Here is a 21,296-nt window from a genome sequence, read left to right as displayed (position 1 = left end):
ATTTCTATCAGTCATGCACTGAATCCCAGCACAGAAGCTTTTATGTTATTGATTCATTGGCACTGAAAAAATGGCCCTTCAAAATAAACGATAACAGCGGAAGATGTGATGAAAAAAACCCGCCAAATCTGTAATATTTTATAGAGCAAAGTCTTACATTGTCGCATGGCAGGTAAATAGGAACTCCATGGTTATTTTCTTCTGAGCTTTAGGTGCTTAGAATCCTTAATCTTGACCTTTGCTGAAGTTAATTTTAAAAATGAAAATTCACACACCTATGTTAATAAAAGGACAGATTTCTTATAAAGTGATTTAGGCTTCCAGCTTCACACGTTTTCAAAGAGATTTGTGCAGCCAAACAATCTGGGTATCTGTGCTTCATATTTAGCCACAAGAATGTTGTAATTGTGAAGAAACCTTTTCAGGTCTTGCTGCTCAGTGTTAGTCTCATGTTCATAAAATGACATTTCGTTTTGCAAAAAATATAAGATATTAAGATAGAAATCCTCCATGATATTTTAAAGACAGCCTGAAAACTATGTGTTTACTGGCAGCAGAAGGCAGAAGTAGAGGCTCCTAAGAAGCATGATTTCAGCTTTCAAGGAATATTGGGCCAATAATGTCATGTATCTTTTGGGTTTAGGATAGAAGTGACTAAGGGTAGGTCCATGCAGTTATGGTACTCCTAGTATAACTGGAAGATAATGAGTGTGAGACATTAAATTTACCCATAGCATCCTTGCATTGATTTAACATCTAAAAAGTATTTTCATCTTTAAAATGCAGAGCCAATTGTAACATTCCAGTACTAAAATGACAGATGTTACTCTTCTAGTTATATTAACTTTATTTAGCTATTCTTATTTTTATATAACTTTAATTTATCTTAAAATAAAGATGTATACTTGTCAAATACAATATTCCTTGACATGACCAGTTCATTTTTTTTTTCCAGTTCATTTTAGATCATCATATTTATACCATTTGCTTACCGACCTCTTACATCAGCTTTTACAGCAGCTTTCAAGAAGATAACTGATTTCACGGTTCAGAGCAACAATGATCCTTCAGAACAAAGTTTTGAAGCCAGAGATAGTTGAAAAAATGCAGATAGCGTAAAAATATAGATATACATCCCTCCCACAGAAAATTCCATCTCTTTAGATCAGAACAGGATAGTCATTCTTTAACACTTTGTGCAGAATTTAAGAAAATATGTCTGAACCTGTTTGTTTCTCCAAATTCATACCCATTCATTTTCCTGCAGGCTGATTTCACACTGTTACTCCAGTGGCTGTGTCTTCGATGAAATGATCTGTTTCCTTGTACTTTAGGCTTCCACTTGGCCCTGGAGTGTTACTGTAACATGAAATATGATGACACATTTTTCCCTGGTAGGGCTTTCCATATTGGATGTATTGACAAGTAGGTGTAAAGTGTTTTCTGTTTGCTAGCTCCTTTGTCAGCTGCTGTGGACATACCCATGACTGGAAGCTCCCCTTGCCCCATCAGATTGTTGTGCCAGTATTTTCCTTGACATTTTATACGGAATATAAAACTGGTGTGCTGACATCCCGGGTGTGTTGACTTGTTACTGACCAAAAGGGGGTGGAACAGCAAGGCACAGAAAATCCACTATGCATTCTAACATTTAGGCTTTATCCTTTATTAGGTAGTGAGTAAGAGACATAAAAAGAATCAAGTTTGTTGTTTACAGCTGAAATTTAAAAGAGACTTGTGTGAACAAAAACTTGTTCCATAGAGCACTGTGACAAAAGAGGTCCAAGAAAACTGAAGGTGTCATTGCAGATCAGGTGATGTAAGTAGTTGGAATGACACTCTTTATTTCTAGCAAAACTTGTATTAACTCTGCCCTTAGTACTGTGCCTCCATACATGCCACAGGCCACATTTTGGCAAGGATCGGCCTGTTGATTTTGATGGCATCACAACAACATAGCAGGATGTACAGCAGGTGTCTGTGCACCAGAAGGCCGTGCATAAGAGCTTACAGGATATTCACAGGTCTCCCATTTTCCTGTTTGCTTGTTTTCTCCTGGGAAAAAGATCTCCCGTTCAGATCTTCTCCCTTGCCAAAACTTCAGTCCCCCTCTGCTTGTCTAGCATGCTCTGACTCACACAGGCTACTAACAAAAGGATCTGGAGATCAACAGTGGTTCGTGGAGCCCTGTTTGAAAGCCAGTGCCCTGTTCAAGGAGGAATCTGAACACAGCTGGTAATGGCACTCTAATTTCTGCAAAGGGATGGAAGTTTGCAAGCAGGTTTAAAAGGCCAAGGCCAAGATTTTGCAAAGAGGAGTAGAACATTACTACATTACATTTATGTATTCAAATAAAAGGAAACATTTACTAAATTGAGTGTTAGGTGCAGGTTTTGCCTGTTTACTGCCTCTTTACTGGGAGCTGTAGAGTAGGGAGCCCTTTTAAACGTCAGCCCCTTGTTATTTAGGTGCCTAATCTTGGCTTCAGGAACTTACTCATATGTTTCTTGTTTTGGAAACTGGGCCAAAGCAACCCAGCTAGGAACCAGCCCTGAAATCACCGTTCCATCTTTTTCATGGCTACATAGGAGTGAGTTAAATATAAACAAAAGCCCATTTCACTTCAAGGCACAAACGTTTGCAAATAAACTTGATGAAGTACAAATACATAATATAGAACTTATTTTAATTCTTCTAGATAAATAGATGCATCTCTTTGGAATTCTTTGGACACAGACATCCATGGAACCTCTTCTTTCTCTCTTTTTATATATTTTTTTTATAAAATCTAAATGCAGAGAGGTTTAAAAAATGGCAAATATCAATGTATATGGAAGGCTCACTGATGGACTGCAAGTCAAAAGTGCTGTATATTCCCATCCTGTCTATCTCCCAACTGTCCATATTAACCACAGGCAGTATTACATAGCAACCACATGGTCAATATTTTGCATTACTACCTTTTAATAAAATCTTTCAAATCATTTCTCCACCTAAACTTAAATTATGTTTTTAAATTTTATTCCTTCTAAATGTATGGTAGGCATTTCACTTAGCTACACATCAGAGTGGTCGCATATGACTCAGCAGCGCACTCCCTAATATTAATAGATACTTTTCAGCTCCCTATGGGAAAAAGCAGGCAGCAAGAATCAGATTCAAGAAGTCTATTTTTTCTCTGCTGTTTATTACTTACCACTTAATGACCCACAGGTGAAACTCAATGGTTATATAATTATTTTATATAGTAGATTTTCTGTTTATAAGTTATTTTTCTTACTCTAACATATATACAATATATCTATATATACCCCTGATAAATCTTACCTTAAAGGGACACAGTCAACGCCTTTAAGCCTCACAACAAATACATAAGGCTTTAAGCTGTCCATACATAAAGGTCAGCTACAGAATCTAAGGTTCCCTTCAGGTCCTAAAAGGTTGCATTTGTTCCAAACCCACAATGTGCAGTTATCTTGTAATATGTATCTCATGTGTTGCTGTTTACATTTTATAGGTATATTAAGACATTTTATATCACATCAGTAGGAAATAAAACAAGATAATAAATCTGTTTCTAAGACTGAGTCTATTGCAAAAAAAAAAAGTTACCTGTATCTAGAGACACTCCCACTGTTGTGATATAAAAACAATATGTGCCATTCTTGGGATGAAATTCTGGCTACATTGCAGTCAGGAGGAACTTTATTCTGACCTAAATGGAGCCAGGATTTCTCTCCTGCTTTTCATTTGCTAATTGTGAGTATGCGTTACCCATTTGTGTCTTCCCTCTGCTCAACACTAAAGTGTCAGGCCCTTTTTCATGACAAGAGAGTATTTTTTGCTGTCCACTGGTATGTCTTTGACATTGATCTATCCTGTATGTATTACACCTTTTGAATATACACACACTGTGCACATATGTTCTCAGTTAAATAAAAGTCTGACCTATTCTGTGTACAGCATCTGTTTTTTTCCCCCTGCTATATCTTCTTTATCATTTACTTTGCCCTAACCATAGATTATCTTCATGCCCATTCTTCTGCAAGTGAGGAAAAAAATTTTTGCTCACCAGGAACAGCTCCACATTATTGTCCTCATTTTTGACTACTTACCAAAGTGACATAATTTGTTAATTTTATCTTTTGCACTTCAGTTAGAAACCTAGTGGCATAGATAGAGACACAATACTACTGTTTTACAAGACATCTATTGTATCTACTTTTGTTCAGATAAATACCCAGTAACTGCTGATTTGGCAGGAGGATTGGTAAGGGTACTACTATTCACAGTGTTTCTTTTTTTTTTTCCTTCTTTAATCTACAGAATAAAGTATTTTATGTACATTGGAACCAGTTAATGCCCTTTAGACAAATTTGTAAGTTGTTTCATAAAGCAGGAAAGACATTGCAGGGAAATATGTGCCAAAAAGCACAGTCAAAAGGCTTCATAAGTTTTATATGTCACTACAAGTCAATGCTGGAGATCAGTTCTAAAACGATCAATACTCAAGAGTAATGTTCTCTTCTGGAGAAAATACTACCTATTCCCCCCTTTAGAATTTGTTCAGTTCTCTATCAAAAGTCCTGGCTCTTCATATATACTTTAAACTATAAATAAACACTGCATAGTTCAATGTTCTTGATTTTCTTTTTTGTTTGTTTGTTTTTGTTTGTTTGTTTGTTTGTTTTGATTTGAAAAATTATTGCAGTACAATTAATTCCTGTTTGGAGTTCAGTAAGGAGCAAACAGCACAGGAGTATGGGTGGTCCGTATAGGCCCTGGAGCTGGTCGTAGGAGTGCTGGAGGAAGTGCTGAAGTCTGGAAAAGGGTGGCTGCTGGGGCTGTGCGAAGACTGAACGGGGAATTCACAGCCACAGCGGCTGGCGGCTGCTGCTGCAGCTGCTAGTGGATTTGGTAAGATTCGTGGAGCCATCGGCTTTGAAGGTTCCTTTGAAAATACTAATTTCACCTGTGGGGAAGAGAGAAAACAAACAAACAGAGAGACATAATTTGTTCGTATTAGCTACACCACAGGGAGCCTGATTTAAGATTATAAGTGCAAAATCAAGCAAGAGAGACCTCATAGTGGCTACTGACTCTAGGAGCTGGAGGCTTGTGACAGGAGATACGAACTTGCACATTGGACAAGGGTGAGCAGGATTTGGCTGGGCACAAAAAGTTTCAATGGTCATGCATTATCACTGAGACTTACAATTTAATATGGGATTAAAAGTCAAAGCAAACCTAACAAAAGGACTGACTGTACCAAAGTAAAGCTGAATGTACTCTGCAAGAATTAAATAAGAATTAACTATCAAATAAAAGACCTCCAGCTTTATGATAGAGACCAGAGCAGAATGAAAATATCCTATTCCCTCATCTGACTAAGAAGGTACTTCTGCTTTAATCATTAGGATTCAAGTTCCACTTAAGATCTCCAGCTAGCTTCTCATTAATAGCTCCTGCCTCTAATAACAAGCAAACGAACACAGCTTATCTTGCAACAGTTATCAAAATCTCCTGTGCTTCATGTGTTCAAATAGGCGATGAATTCTGTGGGTGCTGCCCTATGTCATCCTGCTGTGTTCTCAAATATTTTATTATGATAATGTTCATTCTAAAAAGACTGAAAATGCAGCAAGTATTTTAAAATGTTTTCATGAAAGAAATCTTGCCTACATCAATTAGTATAGTTCCCAACCATGGTATTTTTATTACTGGAACTGAAACGACTGCTTTAAAAACATCTAAATCATAAGTCTTGTGCACTACCAAATACAATCAAGAAAACTCCCCATTTATAGTTTCCAAAAAAGAAAAAAACAACAACCTGAAGCTTTTCCCAGTCTGCCTCAAAATATTCACAGAGGTCCGTTATTATTTAAGAGAATACGCATTTGGTATGCCTACAAATGAACATCAGAGTCTATACAGATTTCTGCAGACTTCAATGGGATTTCATTTTTCTAATGAGATGCCAGGAGCCTGAATACTTTTGTTGTCCTGGTTCTATGACTCTGAGGTAAGAACAGAAACCTCATCCACTGACAAACAAAAGTTTCTGTTGGCTCTGACGGACATTTGGTGGGTCTGTGTCCTGGTGTGACCCAAGGTCCTTTGCAAAGAACATGAACCTGAATATATAGTATTAAATATACAGACTAGGAACTCCACGGCACATCTCAGAATAAGTATGGACACCTCTGACTCCCAGGGAAACAAAATTTCTCATCCTTGCATTGAAAGGGCCTTTCAAATAATTAATTTGCAGGGTCTGATGCCTTCCACTTGACGGTACCCTGGTGAGTGAGTACTCAGAAAGTAAGTATGGGAGTACTCTGGCATGAGCCACCAGCGAGTCTCATCATTACACCATCGCCATATTAAAAAAAAATAAAAAATCCTTATGGTTCTTTACCAGGTGGATAGATACAGGATTTTTATTTTTCCTAGCACTCATTGGCAACTCCGCTGGCCTCAAGGTCATTCAAAGCTCTGTGAGAGATACTCAGAGGGGATCGGATTCTTTAACTCTCTTAATAGAGGACACAATGGTTGGTAGCTACAAAATTCCTCATGGTGTCCATGAAATGCAACAATCTCATCTATCCCTAGAATCAGTGTTACACCCCTGACCCAAGCTGTCTTCTTTTCTTGCTGAGCATTTGATTTTTTCCTCCTTCCTTACATTTTTTTAGGAAATACATTTTTTTCAGCCCTGTTTAGAATAGAGAAGAAAAAAAAAAACCCTCTCTCTCAAAAAAATTAATTCTGAGTACAAAGTACAAAAAAAAAATCCAAAAGGGCTCTGATTGCCATCTAGAATTCCCAGTGAAGGATATTTTTCTTAAGAGTAATTTTCTTGTAAAAAATTTGGACCATCAAATGCCTGATGACCTCTTTCTCTCCAGTGTAGTATTTTATACATTTTGGACATCTATAACTTGAAGAAATATTAAGCAAATCCCAGCATCGCAAAACTTCTTAAACTCTGAAATAGTGCTGTGGGAATTCATAAATCTTCTTTCTCTGAAGCATGCAAAACTAGATTAGTCAAAGCAGTACAAATGATACTGAGAACATGGTATTGGGAAGTTTTTGGTCTAGAAAAGTTATGAAAACATAGTATGTTCTTTTAACTTCTAGAGAAAAAAAATAGAGATGCTCATACATTTTTTGTTGCAAAGAACAAAGATTTTATGTGACTGTATATATTAAAAGGCTAGGATTATCTTGCCATTTCTGGGGGAATCAGGAACTTCAGAATCACAGAACATTAGGGTTGGAAGTGACCTCAGAAGATCATCTAGTCCAATCCTTCTGCCAAAGCAAGATCACCAAGAGTAGGCCACATGGGAATGTGTCCAAGTAGGTTTTCAACTTCTCCAGAAAAGGAGACTCTACAACCTCTCTGAGGAGCCTGTTCCAGTTTCAGTTAATTTAACATCATAGCTCTGATTTTAAGATATCCGCAAAATTAGTAATATGTAGCACATAACAGTACCTTGTGCCTTCATTTCAAACCTCTATGCAAGTGCTAATTAACACATCGGTCAACATTAAGAGTAAAGTAGCCATTATTCATTTCTCTTCTAATGAAGTAAAGTAAGGGACAGTAAGGAAAATTAACAGAGAGTAAACAAAAAGCCTAGAGCTCATGCAAAACATTTACATTTAAAGTAAAGTTAGCACATATTTGGCTTGTTGCTATGCCATTCTGTATTTCAAGAACTTGTAATTTTGCTATTTTTTTTTCTATTGAAAACTCAAAAGACTAAACGGAAAACTGCTCTCTTTCTTTCTCAGTGCAGCCTCCATTCTACTATATATATCTGTTCATTTATTGCTAACTCGTTCTCTCCTTCTTAAATCTCCTTTGGCTCTTTACTTACCTCTGGCTTGACTTGTATATTGTGAGTGACTGAGAATGACGGAGCAGGAAAAGGACGCATTGCCTTTATTTGTCTATACAGCAACTAAATAGCCTTGATCATTGGCTAGATTTCTCAGAAATCACCATTACATAAATTGGTAAATAGAGAACTGTGCACCACAGCAACAGTAATGTAATAGTTATTTTCATCCCCTGGGAAACCATGAATTTCCTAATGGAATCATAATCCTGTCAGAGAGGTTTACATGATTCTATATCCTACCTACCTCATCACATATCTTCTGTTTCTTTCAGCATAGCTTATATGTCCTGGAGACCTTGGACTTCCTGGTGGATTAATGAAAAAACCCTACGGAGCTATTTCCCTGCTAATGGATCCACCAGGATGGTGCACTATGTTATGCTGCAACATCTATGAAAACTCTTAGCCAACTGAATCGTGCATGAATATACCACTCATAAGTGGTATGCCCCAACAAAGGGTTCCAACAAGGATGCATTTTCTGTTGCTGAGACAGGAGCTGTAACTCAATTTAAAGAGAAATGGGTTTTCACAGAAAAAAACCCTCCATATTCTGCCTGCATTAGAGAAGATAGTCAAGGCATAAGGGGCTAATCTCTACAAGGCCAATGACTGAACATTCTTCCTCTGTCAAAACCAGCTATAAACCATCACAAAACACCGTGACACAAAAACCAATCGTGCACTTTATCTGATAGAGATAAATATCAGATGTTTTGCTATCCTACCCACAATATAAGCTGTTCCTTAACTAATGGCAGGATCCTAGAGGGATTTTTATTCAAAACCAAACCCTTTTCTCAGCTTTTTAAGCTAGAAAGAACTGTGTTTCAGATATTTTACTCTGGCAATCTCATCTTGGCACTGAGTGGAATGAAACGAGAGATGGATTTTTTTTTAATTTCAATTGTTATCTGACTAATTTTCTAAATAAGGATAGAATAAAAGTTTTATGTTTTATAGAATTTTATTTAGTCACTTCATCACTATTGTTCCTGGTCAAAACTGGAAAAATCCTGTTTAACATCTGGATGTTTCTTTCATCTGTTGCTCTCTAACAACCTTTAAAACAAGCTTCTTTTCTGATTCAGAGTAGCTACAAAACAAGGACCCACAGGTTGTAGTCAACGTCCATCAAAATGTATACAAAGTCCTTTGTGGACTTCCATGGCCTCATTCAGACACTCTCAGATACTCTCTGCTTACACTATTTCTATAATTTTAAACGTTTTTCCACTTTATTTTTCTAAAATCTCCATTCAGCAGGGTTAAAATAAAAGCAAAGTAAAAAGGTGATTGGCTTACCCCTAGAGGATGTGTTCCCTTTTGGAGTTTGTTGTAAGGGCTGTATTTAGGTTTAGGTGGCTTCCCAGCAGCTCTGTCTTTGTGCCTTCTACTGCTAATGTGCTGTTAAAATACATTTTGTGAGAAAAGAAAAGAGTGATAGTTCCTTAAGAGGTGATTTCAGGTTCTGCTTTACACGAGGGTGCTCCAATACTGAAGGCTACTGCATTCCACAACAGCATTACTTTGACTAATTCAATAATGAATGGGAATAGGGTCTCTTCCAATTTGAACGATCCTTTGTGCATCACATATTGGGACTCTGATTTTCTACAGGGCTCAGTTCAGCTCTGCTTCCACTGTAGTCAATGATTTCCTCACCTTTGTTAACTTCAACAGGACCTGAACCAGGTCAAACACAGAAGCCTTTGAAAATTTCCTTCCTATCTCTACAAAGCACCCATCAAATTGACTCTGCTGTTGATAGAAAATTTTGAAAGAATATTGAATAGCAGAACATCCCCTGTTTGGTGGTGGTGGGGAGGGAATTGTTTAAATTCCTAAGAAGCCTGGAGATCCTTTTAAGATTTCAGCTGAAAGATGGTTATATATCAAACTAAGTGACAGTAAAAACACCACTCAAAATCCATTATCTTCATAAAATCTATGAATTTTTACAAGAAACCTTCTACACAGACCTTACTGCAGTATTAGATGTAAGGCACCTTTTTCAGAACTATATTTTTACTTTGTTTCTTATTCCCAAGAGAATTCTCACACACACACACACACACAAAAGACAAAGAAGTGGACTTTTTTTCCTGAAAGCAGAAGTATTACTACTGTCCATTACTGAACTTATCTTCAGTCTTTTAAAGTTCCTTAACAATTATTTAATTCCAAAAGGCATATGGAATTAAACTGAGCATTTTTCAGAACAAAGGCTTTGTTCATCTGAAGAATGACTGAACATAACTTAGTGTAATTGCAATTCAGAGGTCATACTTTTCAGTTACAGAGTAACACTGATAAAGTATTACAAATCCTCTCCATCCCCACATTTCTTAAGTAGGTTATTCAGTGTTCTGTGAAAGCACTGGCTGCACCCAACTCCACATCTTTGTCAAGGCAAATACCATGCAGTACACTAAAAGGCAGCATTTATTAGTTCATAACAATTATAGTAAAGACAGTTGTAGCATGCTGCAGCTTACAGCTTCTATAACTCTTTAAGAAATATATATGATTAAGAGCTTTTGAGAAAACATATTCTGTGCAAAGAAAATCGTATCCAAAACACACAGCATGACAGCCAGCTACAGAAGGCAGAATCTGTAAGCTCCACTTGGATGTGAACTGTTAGATTGACACATGCTGATCATGCTGGTACTTTATCACCATGAAAACAAAGAACACCCAAGGATTCACACTAGGCAAGCTAGCTGAGTACCTGTTTCAGTTGTGTCTCAGAGTTTACGTGCACATCACATATTTCACAGTGAAATGTTTTGTTCTGAAGGCCTGTGTTTCCCTTATTCACAGGTCCTTTGCCTTTTACGCCTGCCCGGGGAAAGGCCTTTATGGTTCCACTTCCATTCCGAGCTTCCAGCATAGTTTTGTGCTTAGTCCCTGGAGACATTAGAAATGGGAAACAGAAAGAACTTTGGCAACTTGGTTGCATTCATTGTTTTATTTTCTTTTTAAAAGAAAATCATACGAATCTCAGCTTGATGTCACATGCTGTCCGTGGAATGTGCCTGTGTTTGTCTGTATCAGATTCATACCAATGTAACAAGATTTCACATCTGATATTTAATTATTAAGTTACATATCTGTAGGCAACGCACTAGAACAAAGCAGCCACATCTGTAAGTAGTGGCAAAATCAGGTATCCTGATGTGAAGTTAAATGGGTGTGACTTTTCTCATGAAGTTCTGCTGCTAATAAGACCTGAATTGTAGTTGCAAAGGAAGAGTAATTTAGCTATTAAAGATGTAGCTGGCTTTGATTTGTAGTCTTCCTGAATGGATTGATAAACAGTATGTATTAGGTAGCTTACACTTAAATCTGTAATGAACTAATTAGTCTCCAAATCAAAAAGGGGTAGAGGTTCCTGGCAGCAACCTATGGATCCTTAATGGCCTGAAAAAAACAAAATGTGTGAGAAACAGGCATGTGAGAAAAATGCATTTGCATTTTTCACTAAAATAAAGATCGAATGGAAAACAATAACGTTCTGTTGCTTTACCTTTATTCAGACCAAACAATTTCTTACACTGCTGACTGCCAAGCAGGTAGTCTGTAATGATAATGGACTACCACCATGTACAGAATTAGTATGCCACTGGGAACTGTTGTATGCATCCACATACACACTTTTAGAAGCATGAATGTGAGCATATACACAGTTTATAGGCACAGAGAGCAAAAACTTGGAGGGTTGGGATGAAATATTCAGAATAAAATTTTGGTTCTCATCTTGATCAGAAAAATATTTAGAGTCTAACTCTCACATGAAGCTAAATAGGTTAAATGGGTAGAGCTTTATGAACTTGATTTTTCACAGATTGAAGACCTGGCATATAGCAAACACAGCATTCAGAACTGATGAGGCTTTGTTTCTCATGAATACCAACAAACTATAATTTCATTTTTACTTTGAGTGGCTTCTATAGACATGCCAAAGTTATTCCTTCTTTTATTACTTCATAAAACCATTGATCATTTTGCTGCAGGCATAGCCTCGCTGTCTCTTTGTTTCAAACCCAAGGTTTTCTGTTTCTTAACTGTTTACCCTGCTGGCAGATAATCCCTGATATTCAAACCCAGCAGTTTTTCTGTAGGACTGTTACAGGTGTTCAATGTCACCATATTAAATCCCAAGATCTTTTAACCCCACTCACCACAAAGCCAGTCAATAAGATAATTAAAATAGGGACTGTGAATGATGACTCTCTACTACTGAAACTTATTGATGTTACTAGCTCTAGTAACAAGAAAACATTTAAAAATTAAGAAAGATGGAAGTAAGTGACTACCCATTCAACTCTCATGGAGCAGTTGCTATCAGCTGATGAAAACAGAGGAAAAATATACATCATTTTAACAAGTTAAGAGACAATATGGAGCTAAGAATGCTAACTCTCATCATGAACTCTGACTGACTGATGCTCTCTCTTTCAGCCTTAATTTGTTAGATTTCAAACAAAACTAATGGCATTCCTACTCAGTTTGCTAGCTGGCACAAACAAAACTATGCAAACTCTGAACAGGAAAGGTAAATGAAGCATGAGCTGTCAATTTAGCTCTATAAGGTTTGGAAGCTGCAAAAGCCAAAATGTAAGAAAATGGGTAACTTGCATGCAATGAAATTCCTTTCTTCCTCCTTTATGAAAGCCTCTTTGCCTGTCATTTTTATTCTTTAACAGTTAATGAATTCCATGTAATTGCCAGTTTTCTGCCACCTCTTTGTCCCCTGCTGCAAGAGATCTAATCTATTCAGGGGAAGATAATTGCAGAGCTCTTGAGACAGAAGGAAAAAAAGGAAGCAAGCAAGCACTGCTCCATCTCACCACTGTTGTGCGCCTCCAGCTGCGAGGCAGAGTTGACAGCGACTTTGCATAGTGAACAGTACAGCAGTCTTTTTGCTTTCTCTTCCTCAGTCTCCACAGAAGGGCTTGTGGTGCTGCTTGTGGCTGTCGTGGGGATTTTCTCCACTTTCGAGGTGATCTCAGTTGTCATAACACTGCTCTTCCGGATTTCCACGGTTGTTGTCGTTGATATTGCTGGTGTCCCTGGGGTAACGTCTGTTGGCAAAGAGGGGAAATGGAAGCAAACAAACAAATAGAAGTGGTGATGCTTGGAATGAGCTTTTTTTGCATCCAAATGTTAACCATGCAGAGACACAGATCATGATGGTGGTGGTTTGACTGATGGTAATGAACTAAATCTGACCTTAATCTTTGTATTTTGTGTGGTTACAAAATACAGTATGCACAGGTATCAAAATTCTGTCTTCTGCATTTTGCTAAAACCCATTAAACATAGAATTCATAAACCAAAAATGAAGGTCATTAAGACTGTTCTATACAACTGAAAGGACAACACACTAAAAGGGGTCATGAAAAAATGTGTACAATAGGAAGTAAAAACTTATATGCAGCACTTCAGATGAAAGAACTTCCGTACTAACGCTGAGTAGCCAAGCCCAGCTAAAGTTTTAAGATTCTGCACTGTTAGAACTAAAATGAAAATAACTGTATGTTCTAATATCTAATAAAATAAAGTGTTAAATCAATGCCTCACATGTTACTAACCAAAATTAATATTAAATGAATTAAGTATTGATATACAGTATACATTTATTCATGCATTATTATTATCCATTATTGAACACTAACAATACATACTACTAATAATAATTAAATACACAACACTCTATGTCTGAAAACTACACAAACACTAAAAAGATTTCTGTTCTGTATATCAGTGGTATGTTTGGAAAAACTGTGAGAATGTTATACACCTAAATCTATTTGGAAACCTAGTGCAGTACCTGAGAACTTGAGCCTTTTCTGTAGTTTTCTACTCCAAGAGAGAGAAAATACACAATCATATTGTGGTTTGAATATATATAAATGACATTTGGATATGGCAGTGTTGTTTAGTAGTTAAGTACTTAGCAGGGTAGAGGACAGTAGGATGCAGCACTGAGTCAGTGAAGAGGATGGCAAGCAAGGGGCAGGAGAAGGTAAAAAGGGAGAGGAGCTGTTCTGCCTTTGCAGTGTTTTATTTTGTCATATCAAGCCTACTGAATAGCAGCTTTCCCCATAAGAAACTTTAATTAGTTTACTGATATATTTCTGGAATTGTGTACTCTCCAACATAGTCATCTCATTTTGGTTTCATGCATCCCTTGGTATCAGCGGTGCTCTACCTGTACTATGCTTTATTCATTGCCATCTATTAGAATAGGCAAAATTACAGTTCTTTTGCTTATAGATCTCAGTAGTGTTGTGATGCAGGAGGGACCCAACTAAGTGAGGCAGCAGAGGTGTGTTTCAGACTAATACTGTTCAACAACTTCATAAGTGAAGAACACATCTAAAAACTTGTCAGATAATAGTATATTGGGAGCAAGTGCAAAAACACTGAGAGACATGATTCCAAACAATTTTAATGCACTGGAGAAATAGTCTAGAAAATTAGATGTTCTTCAGTAAAGACAATTGCAGGAATCCACACTCTGTAGGATTAATCTGATCTATTACAACATGATGAAGAAAAACAGCCTCACTACTGCTCTTTCGTAAAGTTTTTCTTTGTTGTTGTTTGATTTTGGGTTATTTGTTTACTTGTATTTCAGAAAAAGCAGATAACAAGGTGAATATAGATCTCTTATATCATTGTGCTATGAAACAGGACCTCACCATATTGAAAGTGCAAAGTAGAAGATTTATGGTTTTTTATCCTCTAATTAGCACTGGAGCCCCTGTGTCCAGCCTAGAGACTGCAACATCAAAAGTAAACAATTACTGCTTTGTTGTTATTCCAGCAGCAATACAAATGCAAGCCAACATAGAGGGATTGTGAAGAAAGAAGCCAAAACAAATTAGAGATTTAGAAAACATGGACTGTGAACATGGAAGATGAAGGGTAGACACCAGCAACACTTTTTATATCTATAGAAGGTAGCTAAAGATAAGAGAATAAACTCTTCTCCCGATCCCTCCTAACAGGACAAGGACTATTGGATTACATCTAGAGAGACATATTAGACATCAGAAAATTCTTTCTAATATTAAAGCTTCTAAAACCTGAGAATATCCTACCTACAGAAATTCAGAAATATTGCCTACTGAAGGAGTTGAAACTGCCTGAATAAATATCTGCAGAAGCAACACAGGTGTGATCCCTTCTCACTTGGTGGGGATAGGACCCTCCAAGCCCTATTAATTTCTATACATTGTATATTTTGTAATGTGTCTACATATTTTCCCAGATATTTTTTCAAAATTATTATTCATAATTCAAAGAAAGCATGTCATGTGAATACCCTATATATCGCCAGATATTAATGCGTGTAGCAAAAAAAAAAGTCACACTCAAGGTCTAATAAACTTTGGGCTTTTTCCTGAGAGTGAGTCTGGAGGTACTTACATCCTGACAGTGCTGGGGATGTCAAATACTGGTGCAGAAGGAATGGTCTTACCTTGCTGAACATTCTGTTCTTATTTATCATTTTTTACAGACCAACAACAATGTTTCTAAAGAAAAACTCTCATTTGAACTAATAATCCTTTTTCTGGGGAAACTGATGAGTAAATGAACTGTTTGTAGATCTGTTCACAAATTTATACATTTAACCTGTCACTCCTTTCCCATTCCAAAAATTCTGTGTCAATGGGACATAGGCTGGACTTGACGATCTCAGAAGTCTTTTCCAGCCTCAACAATTCTGTGATTCTGTGATGTCGGCCTTCCTTCATTTAAAGTTGCAGTGAAATTATTTACCCCTACTCTGAGAAGTACATCACACTGTTCCTAAAACTTCAGTTTCTCCAACGTGGTACACTGCTGTCTGGCCAATGTACTTTCCTGATGAAAAGGAAGGCAGAGGGCAGATGGCAACAGGGAGAGGGAAGGTAAGAAGACGACATTAATGTTCTCTCAGGATTGATAGCAAGGTTGGTACTTGTTCTAATCTTGCAGGAAATTAGATGTGTAAATCAACCACTATTACCAGTTTTGCAGTGCAAGGGTCAGTAATTTGCCCTAAGCAAAATATAGATCCTCATTTCTTTCATTTCTGTAGGAAAAACTGAGGCAATTAAAAAAAAAATTAAAATAACTGCAGATTATATTCTGCATCAAATACCTGACTTCCTACATTATGTTGATATAATGTTTCACTGTGTAATTATTTTAAATTGAGAAGAAAATATAACCAATTATATTAGTCCTTTTGAGGGTATTTTTTTATGCATATATGAGAGCAGCATTGTATATAAAAAATAAACTAAAAATGGCAAATGTCATCAGCATATTCTTCAACTATAAGAACATTCTATGAAAGTTCAGTGCATATATTCTGCTCTTTCATAAAGTGTGCTATACATCATACGTTCCACTAACGCAAATGCATTAATGACATCAAAACATATACAAGAAAACCATCCATGTTCACCATGTAAAAGCCATGACGTACTAAGACGCAAAGCTGCTCTTCCTCGTATAAACTTTATAATCATCTGCAGGAATTAAGGAGAAAACATTCTAAAAGTTGTCAGACAGGCTTACAAAGAGGGAATTCAAATTCTCTTCTCACCAGAACTTCTACCCTAACCAGCTTGTGTCTCTTTGAACATAAGACAGTGTTACTGCCTGTACACAAGTCAGTGCCCTAGATACAGGGTACAAGGCATTAAAAAAACCCCAAACATAACACCAAAACTGAGTAGGAAGGCATTTGAATTGATGCCTTGAAGGCTGAATCAGCACTTCTTAATGTTATATTATGACACTGCTTTAAGAACTATTTCAGTAATAAATGATCTAAAAATCGAGCTGGAAATTCAGTCACAGTCAAATGAAAGATTTGTTTCTGGTGACGCAGGCTTGCAGCACTGTGCTATTTTCATACTAGTGGCCTGTAGCAAATATTCATTATTGCAACTGTCACTGCTTGGCTTTGGCATAGAAGCTGATTACTAATATTGTATGGAACTGGACTCGAGCAACAAAAAAGGGAACACTTCAGGATTCACAATAATCCATTTGTGTTCTTCTTGTTAATATAGCAACAAAATAAAAATTATAAATACCAAAAGATTACAGTAAAATCTAATCTTGGATATTGGCAAAATCCAAGATATATTTTAACAGGAAGACAAAGCCAGATGATAATCATTTTATGAGAATGGACTCCTTTGGATACCACAGTTCAAGTGGAAAACTGCAAGTGTCTGATTAAGTTCCTTCTAAGTAAGCAGGATTAATTTTATATCCCAACTATAAGACTCATGAATTTAATTCAGACTGACAAAACAGAAAATTACAACTCATGTTTTTCTTCTGAGTATGTGAAAGTCTCACTCATCAGTTCCTTCTACTAAGCATAAAAATTTCTTATCCTGAAACTATAAATAGACACACAGAAAGAAAAGTGCTCTGACTTCAAACAAATCAGAACTATTTATGAGTGTGTTTTTTATTCTGCAATCTCAAGTGGCACGCATTTAAAAATATCTGATTTAGCACATACTCATGCATTCTGGTCTCATTTAAATCAGACTTTGCCCTTGACATAAATGGATTGAGCATTTGGCCAATAACACTGTCCTGCAAAAAAAACCAAAATTACCCAGATAACCCCATCCCAAAAAGTAGAAAGCACATTCTTTCTCATGACAAACAGAACTTGATATGAAATATTTGACTATACTGTAAGACCTCTTAGTATTGCAAATATGTTGTCAGCTGGCCTGCTTATAACAAGCCCACATCAAGTAACAGAATTCTCCCTTGTGCATGATACTGGTGCGTTCAAAAGAGTCCCAGTGTATTATTTTCCTTCCTACTAAGAACCAGGTCATCTGTTTCCTTGGACTGCTTTAGAAGTCCCATGTTCTGTGTCCTCTGTGGTAATTGCAGCTGAAGATAAGATGTAATTTCTTTTGAATCTATAAATATAACAGTGGATTAGTATCAAAATCAAAGTATCATTCCAAAAATAACTGTGACTGACTTCTTTTGTGCTTGGCTGACTTTCTGTACCCATATGTTAAAACATAAGCATGTGTGCTAACACACTGGCTGGATCTGATGCTTAAAAAAACTACTTCGACTCAAATGTATCATCTCCTCCTCCTTTATATGTGCAGAACACAAATTTGTGTATACTATGGCTGGCGGATATTTGGTCCATTACAATATATTGTAAAGAAAATTATTTCAGTACCATATTATGAAAATTACAGTCACAAGACTGGAATTCAATCAATTTTTTTACAGATATATCCTTCCCAGAGCTGATATGATTTACGTGGAGACTCAGAAGTATATTTTTAGAACTTAGAAGGACTCATGTAATTTTTTTAAGAAAAAAATAATCACAAAGATTGATTTAGAGAGTTAAGTACTGTACATAATTTTTTTTTTGTATAAAAGATCAAAATAACTGAATGACAGTTGTGTAATTCATTACTTTATGACAAGAGCTCCATGAACCGGCATGGAATAGTGGAAATCATGTCATTCACCTGATCTTTTACAGGATGCATACTAATTAGTATGCTACAATGGCAGAGTCAAGAGCTATGAAGTAATAAAACAAAACCGCATATGACCAAAGAGGAACAGAATTTGAAAATTTTTGATGAGCCGCTTTTTCTAACGTTGTCTTTTAAACAGCAATTATTCACCTGTTTTATCTCCCTTCCCCTGTCACTGCCCTGGTTTGACAGTCAATTTCTTGCTAAAGTTCCTTGTTACTTTGCTTTGCCTAGGTGTCTGTCGTGATTGCAATTGATATTCAGAAAGTGAAAGACTCAACGTATCTACGATATTGCCCAAGAATTTGCTCAAATGTACAGAACAAGCACTGCTGAGAAACTGAGGGACTGCAAACTTTCCCAGGACCAGTAAGAATGCCAAACACCAGGAATTTTCTTGGATGTTTCTTGATGTAGCTGGAGAAAGCACTGACCTCAGTATTTTGACCAGTCCCTGGTTTTTTTAACACTTAAATAAATCGTATTATACATGGTGTTTATCACTCAAAAACAAAGGATAAAAACCCAAGTGGTTTCACAAGTGGCCTCATTTTACTGCTACCTCTACTGGACACTTCTCATGACATGTCGTGGTGGTGACCTGATGGGAAGGTGAGAAAAACCAGGAATTTTGGTGACAAAAGGTGCCCACAGAGAGAATGGAGAGAAAGTAGTAAACTTCACATACTTGCTCCGTGGATTTTTTTTCTCTAGTTAAACTCAATTCTGCCAAGTCCTAAAGTGACCTTCGTCACTAATTAGCAGTATACAATTTTCTAATGAAATTACACCTCAGTTTTACTAGCAGTTCCCTTGGTTTAAAGCACAGTTCATTAATCTTGAACAGGATTAACCGCAGAGGGATGACTGCATTCCTGTTGAGGTTAATTGAACAGAGCTGGCAGCATCAGCAACAGCTGGGGGTAAAAGGCCTGTGTAAAGGCAAGGAGGAAGCCAGGGGAGTGTCACACTGTGCCTGAGTTTTGGGTTCTCGGGCAAAAATTAGCTGGCAAAAATGTGACTGGAAGGAAAGGAGACAATGAGGAGAAACCAACTATTTTTCAAGCTATTTTAAGCACCTCTTAGTGACGACTGGGTTTGGGTGCTGAGCTGTCCTTTCTATCATATAGATTTCTCCTCAGCCAGCTACGAGTGGAACGATCCCCACACCAGGAGCTGCAGGGGAAAGAACAAGTCACTGACTGAAGCTACTCTTGCAGTTTAATTAATGGGACTTGTGTAGTGAAAAATTCAATTTGAAACCAGGACAAAGTGTTTGTTTAAAAGGTGGAGCTCACAGTCAAGTGGAAAGAGGACTTTTGCAGGCTATGATCTCAGTGGCCCTGCTAAAATAACACATTTCTGTTTTAACTCTATCTTGAAGGTTATACATAAGGCAGGGTGTTACATTTTTATTTTGGAGGCTGAAATGTAAAACATTGCTTTTAAGATAAGGAATAAAACATGCACATGGGGGTTTGATCACGTATATAGCAGGAAAGCTCTATTATCTTATACATAGGTCTCATGCTTGGCAACATCAAAGGCTACACTGGCAAACTGCCACCAGTTTTATATCTGCACAGGCTTCACTTATGCATTTCCCAACTTTTAAGTGAAAGCAAACACAACCAGAAATGTATTCATAGTTAATCTTAATGTACAAGCAGAAATCAACCACCAGTTGAGTTTACCACCAGTAAAAAACAGGGAATTGAAAACAATTCCTTATAAGCCCACTAAAGAAAAATGTTCTGTAAAATATATTAGAGTAAAATGAATTTGCCTTGAATGTACCTTTCTGTGGCATGGAGACCAACATGTGCACAGCAGTCCCCATCTGTATTATTAAACTCTCTTATCCTCCAAAAGAGGTCAGCTGCATGTGAACTGCCCGTTGCTCCTTGAACTCCAGACTGTGCCCAGGGATATCTGCAAGATTCAGCTCTGGCCAGAAGTCCTTCAGAGACAGCTATAGCAGTGGGAATGAATGGGTGGTCGCATTTTTGTGTCCAAGATCACAATCACTTGCGTAGACAGTAGTCCAAAAATCTATTTGAAAACAGACCCTGCCTCACCACCAAGGTACAGGTGATCTGAATTACATCTCATCAGTACCCTGGAGGCAGTACTTCCCCAAGAAGAATTCATGAAGCGACTTTTGTCTGTCACTAACAGCAATGGCTTTGAAGTATTACCTCCCCAACCAAACACCCATGAGTGCTTTAACTCAAGCCATGTACCTGGAAGAACAAATTGCTGTTACCAGGCCAGTACATAACCACAGCTCTGTCTCTGCCTGCTACCCTCACACGCCGACCCTTGCAAACATGGGGAAGGAAGTAGCAGCCGAGCTGCCAAGCTGCTCTCTATCACATCATACTATCAGCTATAGCGACGGAAGCCAGCTTTGAAAGGGGCTCTACTAAGCTCCCCTTCTCTTTAATAGAGACACAGAGTAGACATAGTCAAAGCTACACACTATGGGAGGATGAGAAGTATTTTTCACAGACCAAGCAGGCTGGCAAAGCCTATTTAAATCTTGATATCAAAAACAATTTACTGTGGAATTTCTCCTCCAGCAATCTGCCACCAAAAACAAAGAAGTGCAGAGACGTATTAATTGCTGGCAGAGGAGAGAAAATGCATTGCTTTCATTAATCAAATGGAACAAGGAAAGAATGAGTGCACTGCACTGCAGATTGCATAGTACAGCTCTCCATTTTAAGCAAGGAGTTGATTTTTTTTTGCATTTTAAGCAATTTGAATGTCCTCTTTAAACTCTACATAAAAGCTTGTCCTGGGTTTAGCTAAAACCCAG

General features: G+C 37.2%; 1 protein-coding gene across 1 annotated transcript; it reads right to left on the bottom strand.

The window, feature by feature from the left end:
* Nucleotides 1-4,685: 4,685 nt before the first annotated feature.
* LOC104278113 (zinc finger protein 385D-like) lies at nucleotides 4,686-13,009 on the bottom strand (the record flags this gene model as incomplete). Its single annotated transcript, XM_009874992.1, is given in 5 exon segments — nucleotides 4,686-4,887; nucleotides 4,889-4,972; nucleotides 9,225-9,326; nucleotides 10,654-10,832; nucleotides 12,776-13,009. Coding segments are annotated over 5 exon segments (752 nt in total), but the record flags the coding sequence as incomplete, so codon positions are not given.
* Nucleotides 13,010-21,296: the final 8,287 nt, after the last annotated feature.

This window comes from Apaloderma vittatum, unplaced genomic scaffold (genome assembly GCF_000703405.1).
Source record: "Apaloderma vittatum isolate BGI_N311 unplaced genomic scaffold, ASM70340v1 scaffold18, whole genome shotgun sequence".
Taxonomy (NCBI): Eukaryota; Metazoa; Chordata; class Aves; order Trogoniformes; family Trogonidae; genus Apaloderma; species Apaloderma vittatum.
The sequence above is the reverse complement of the archived record's forward strand: the minus strand, read 5'-3'. Positions and strand labels throughout refer to the sequence as shown.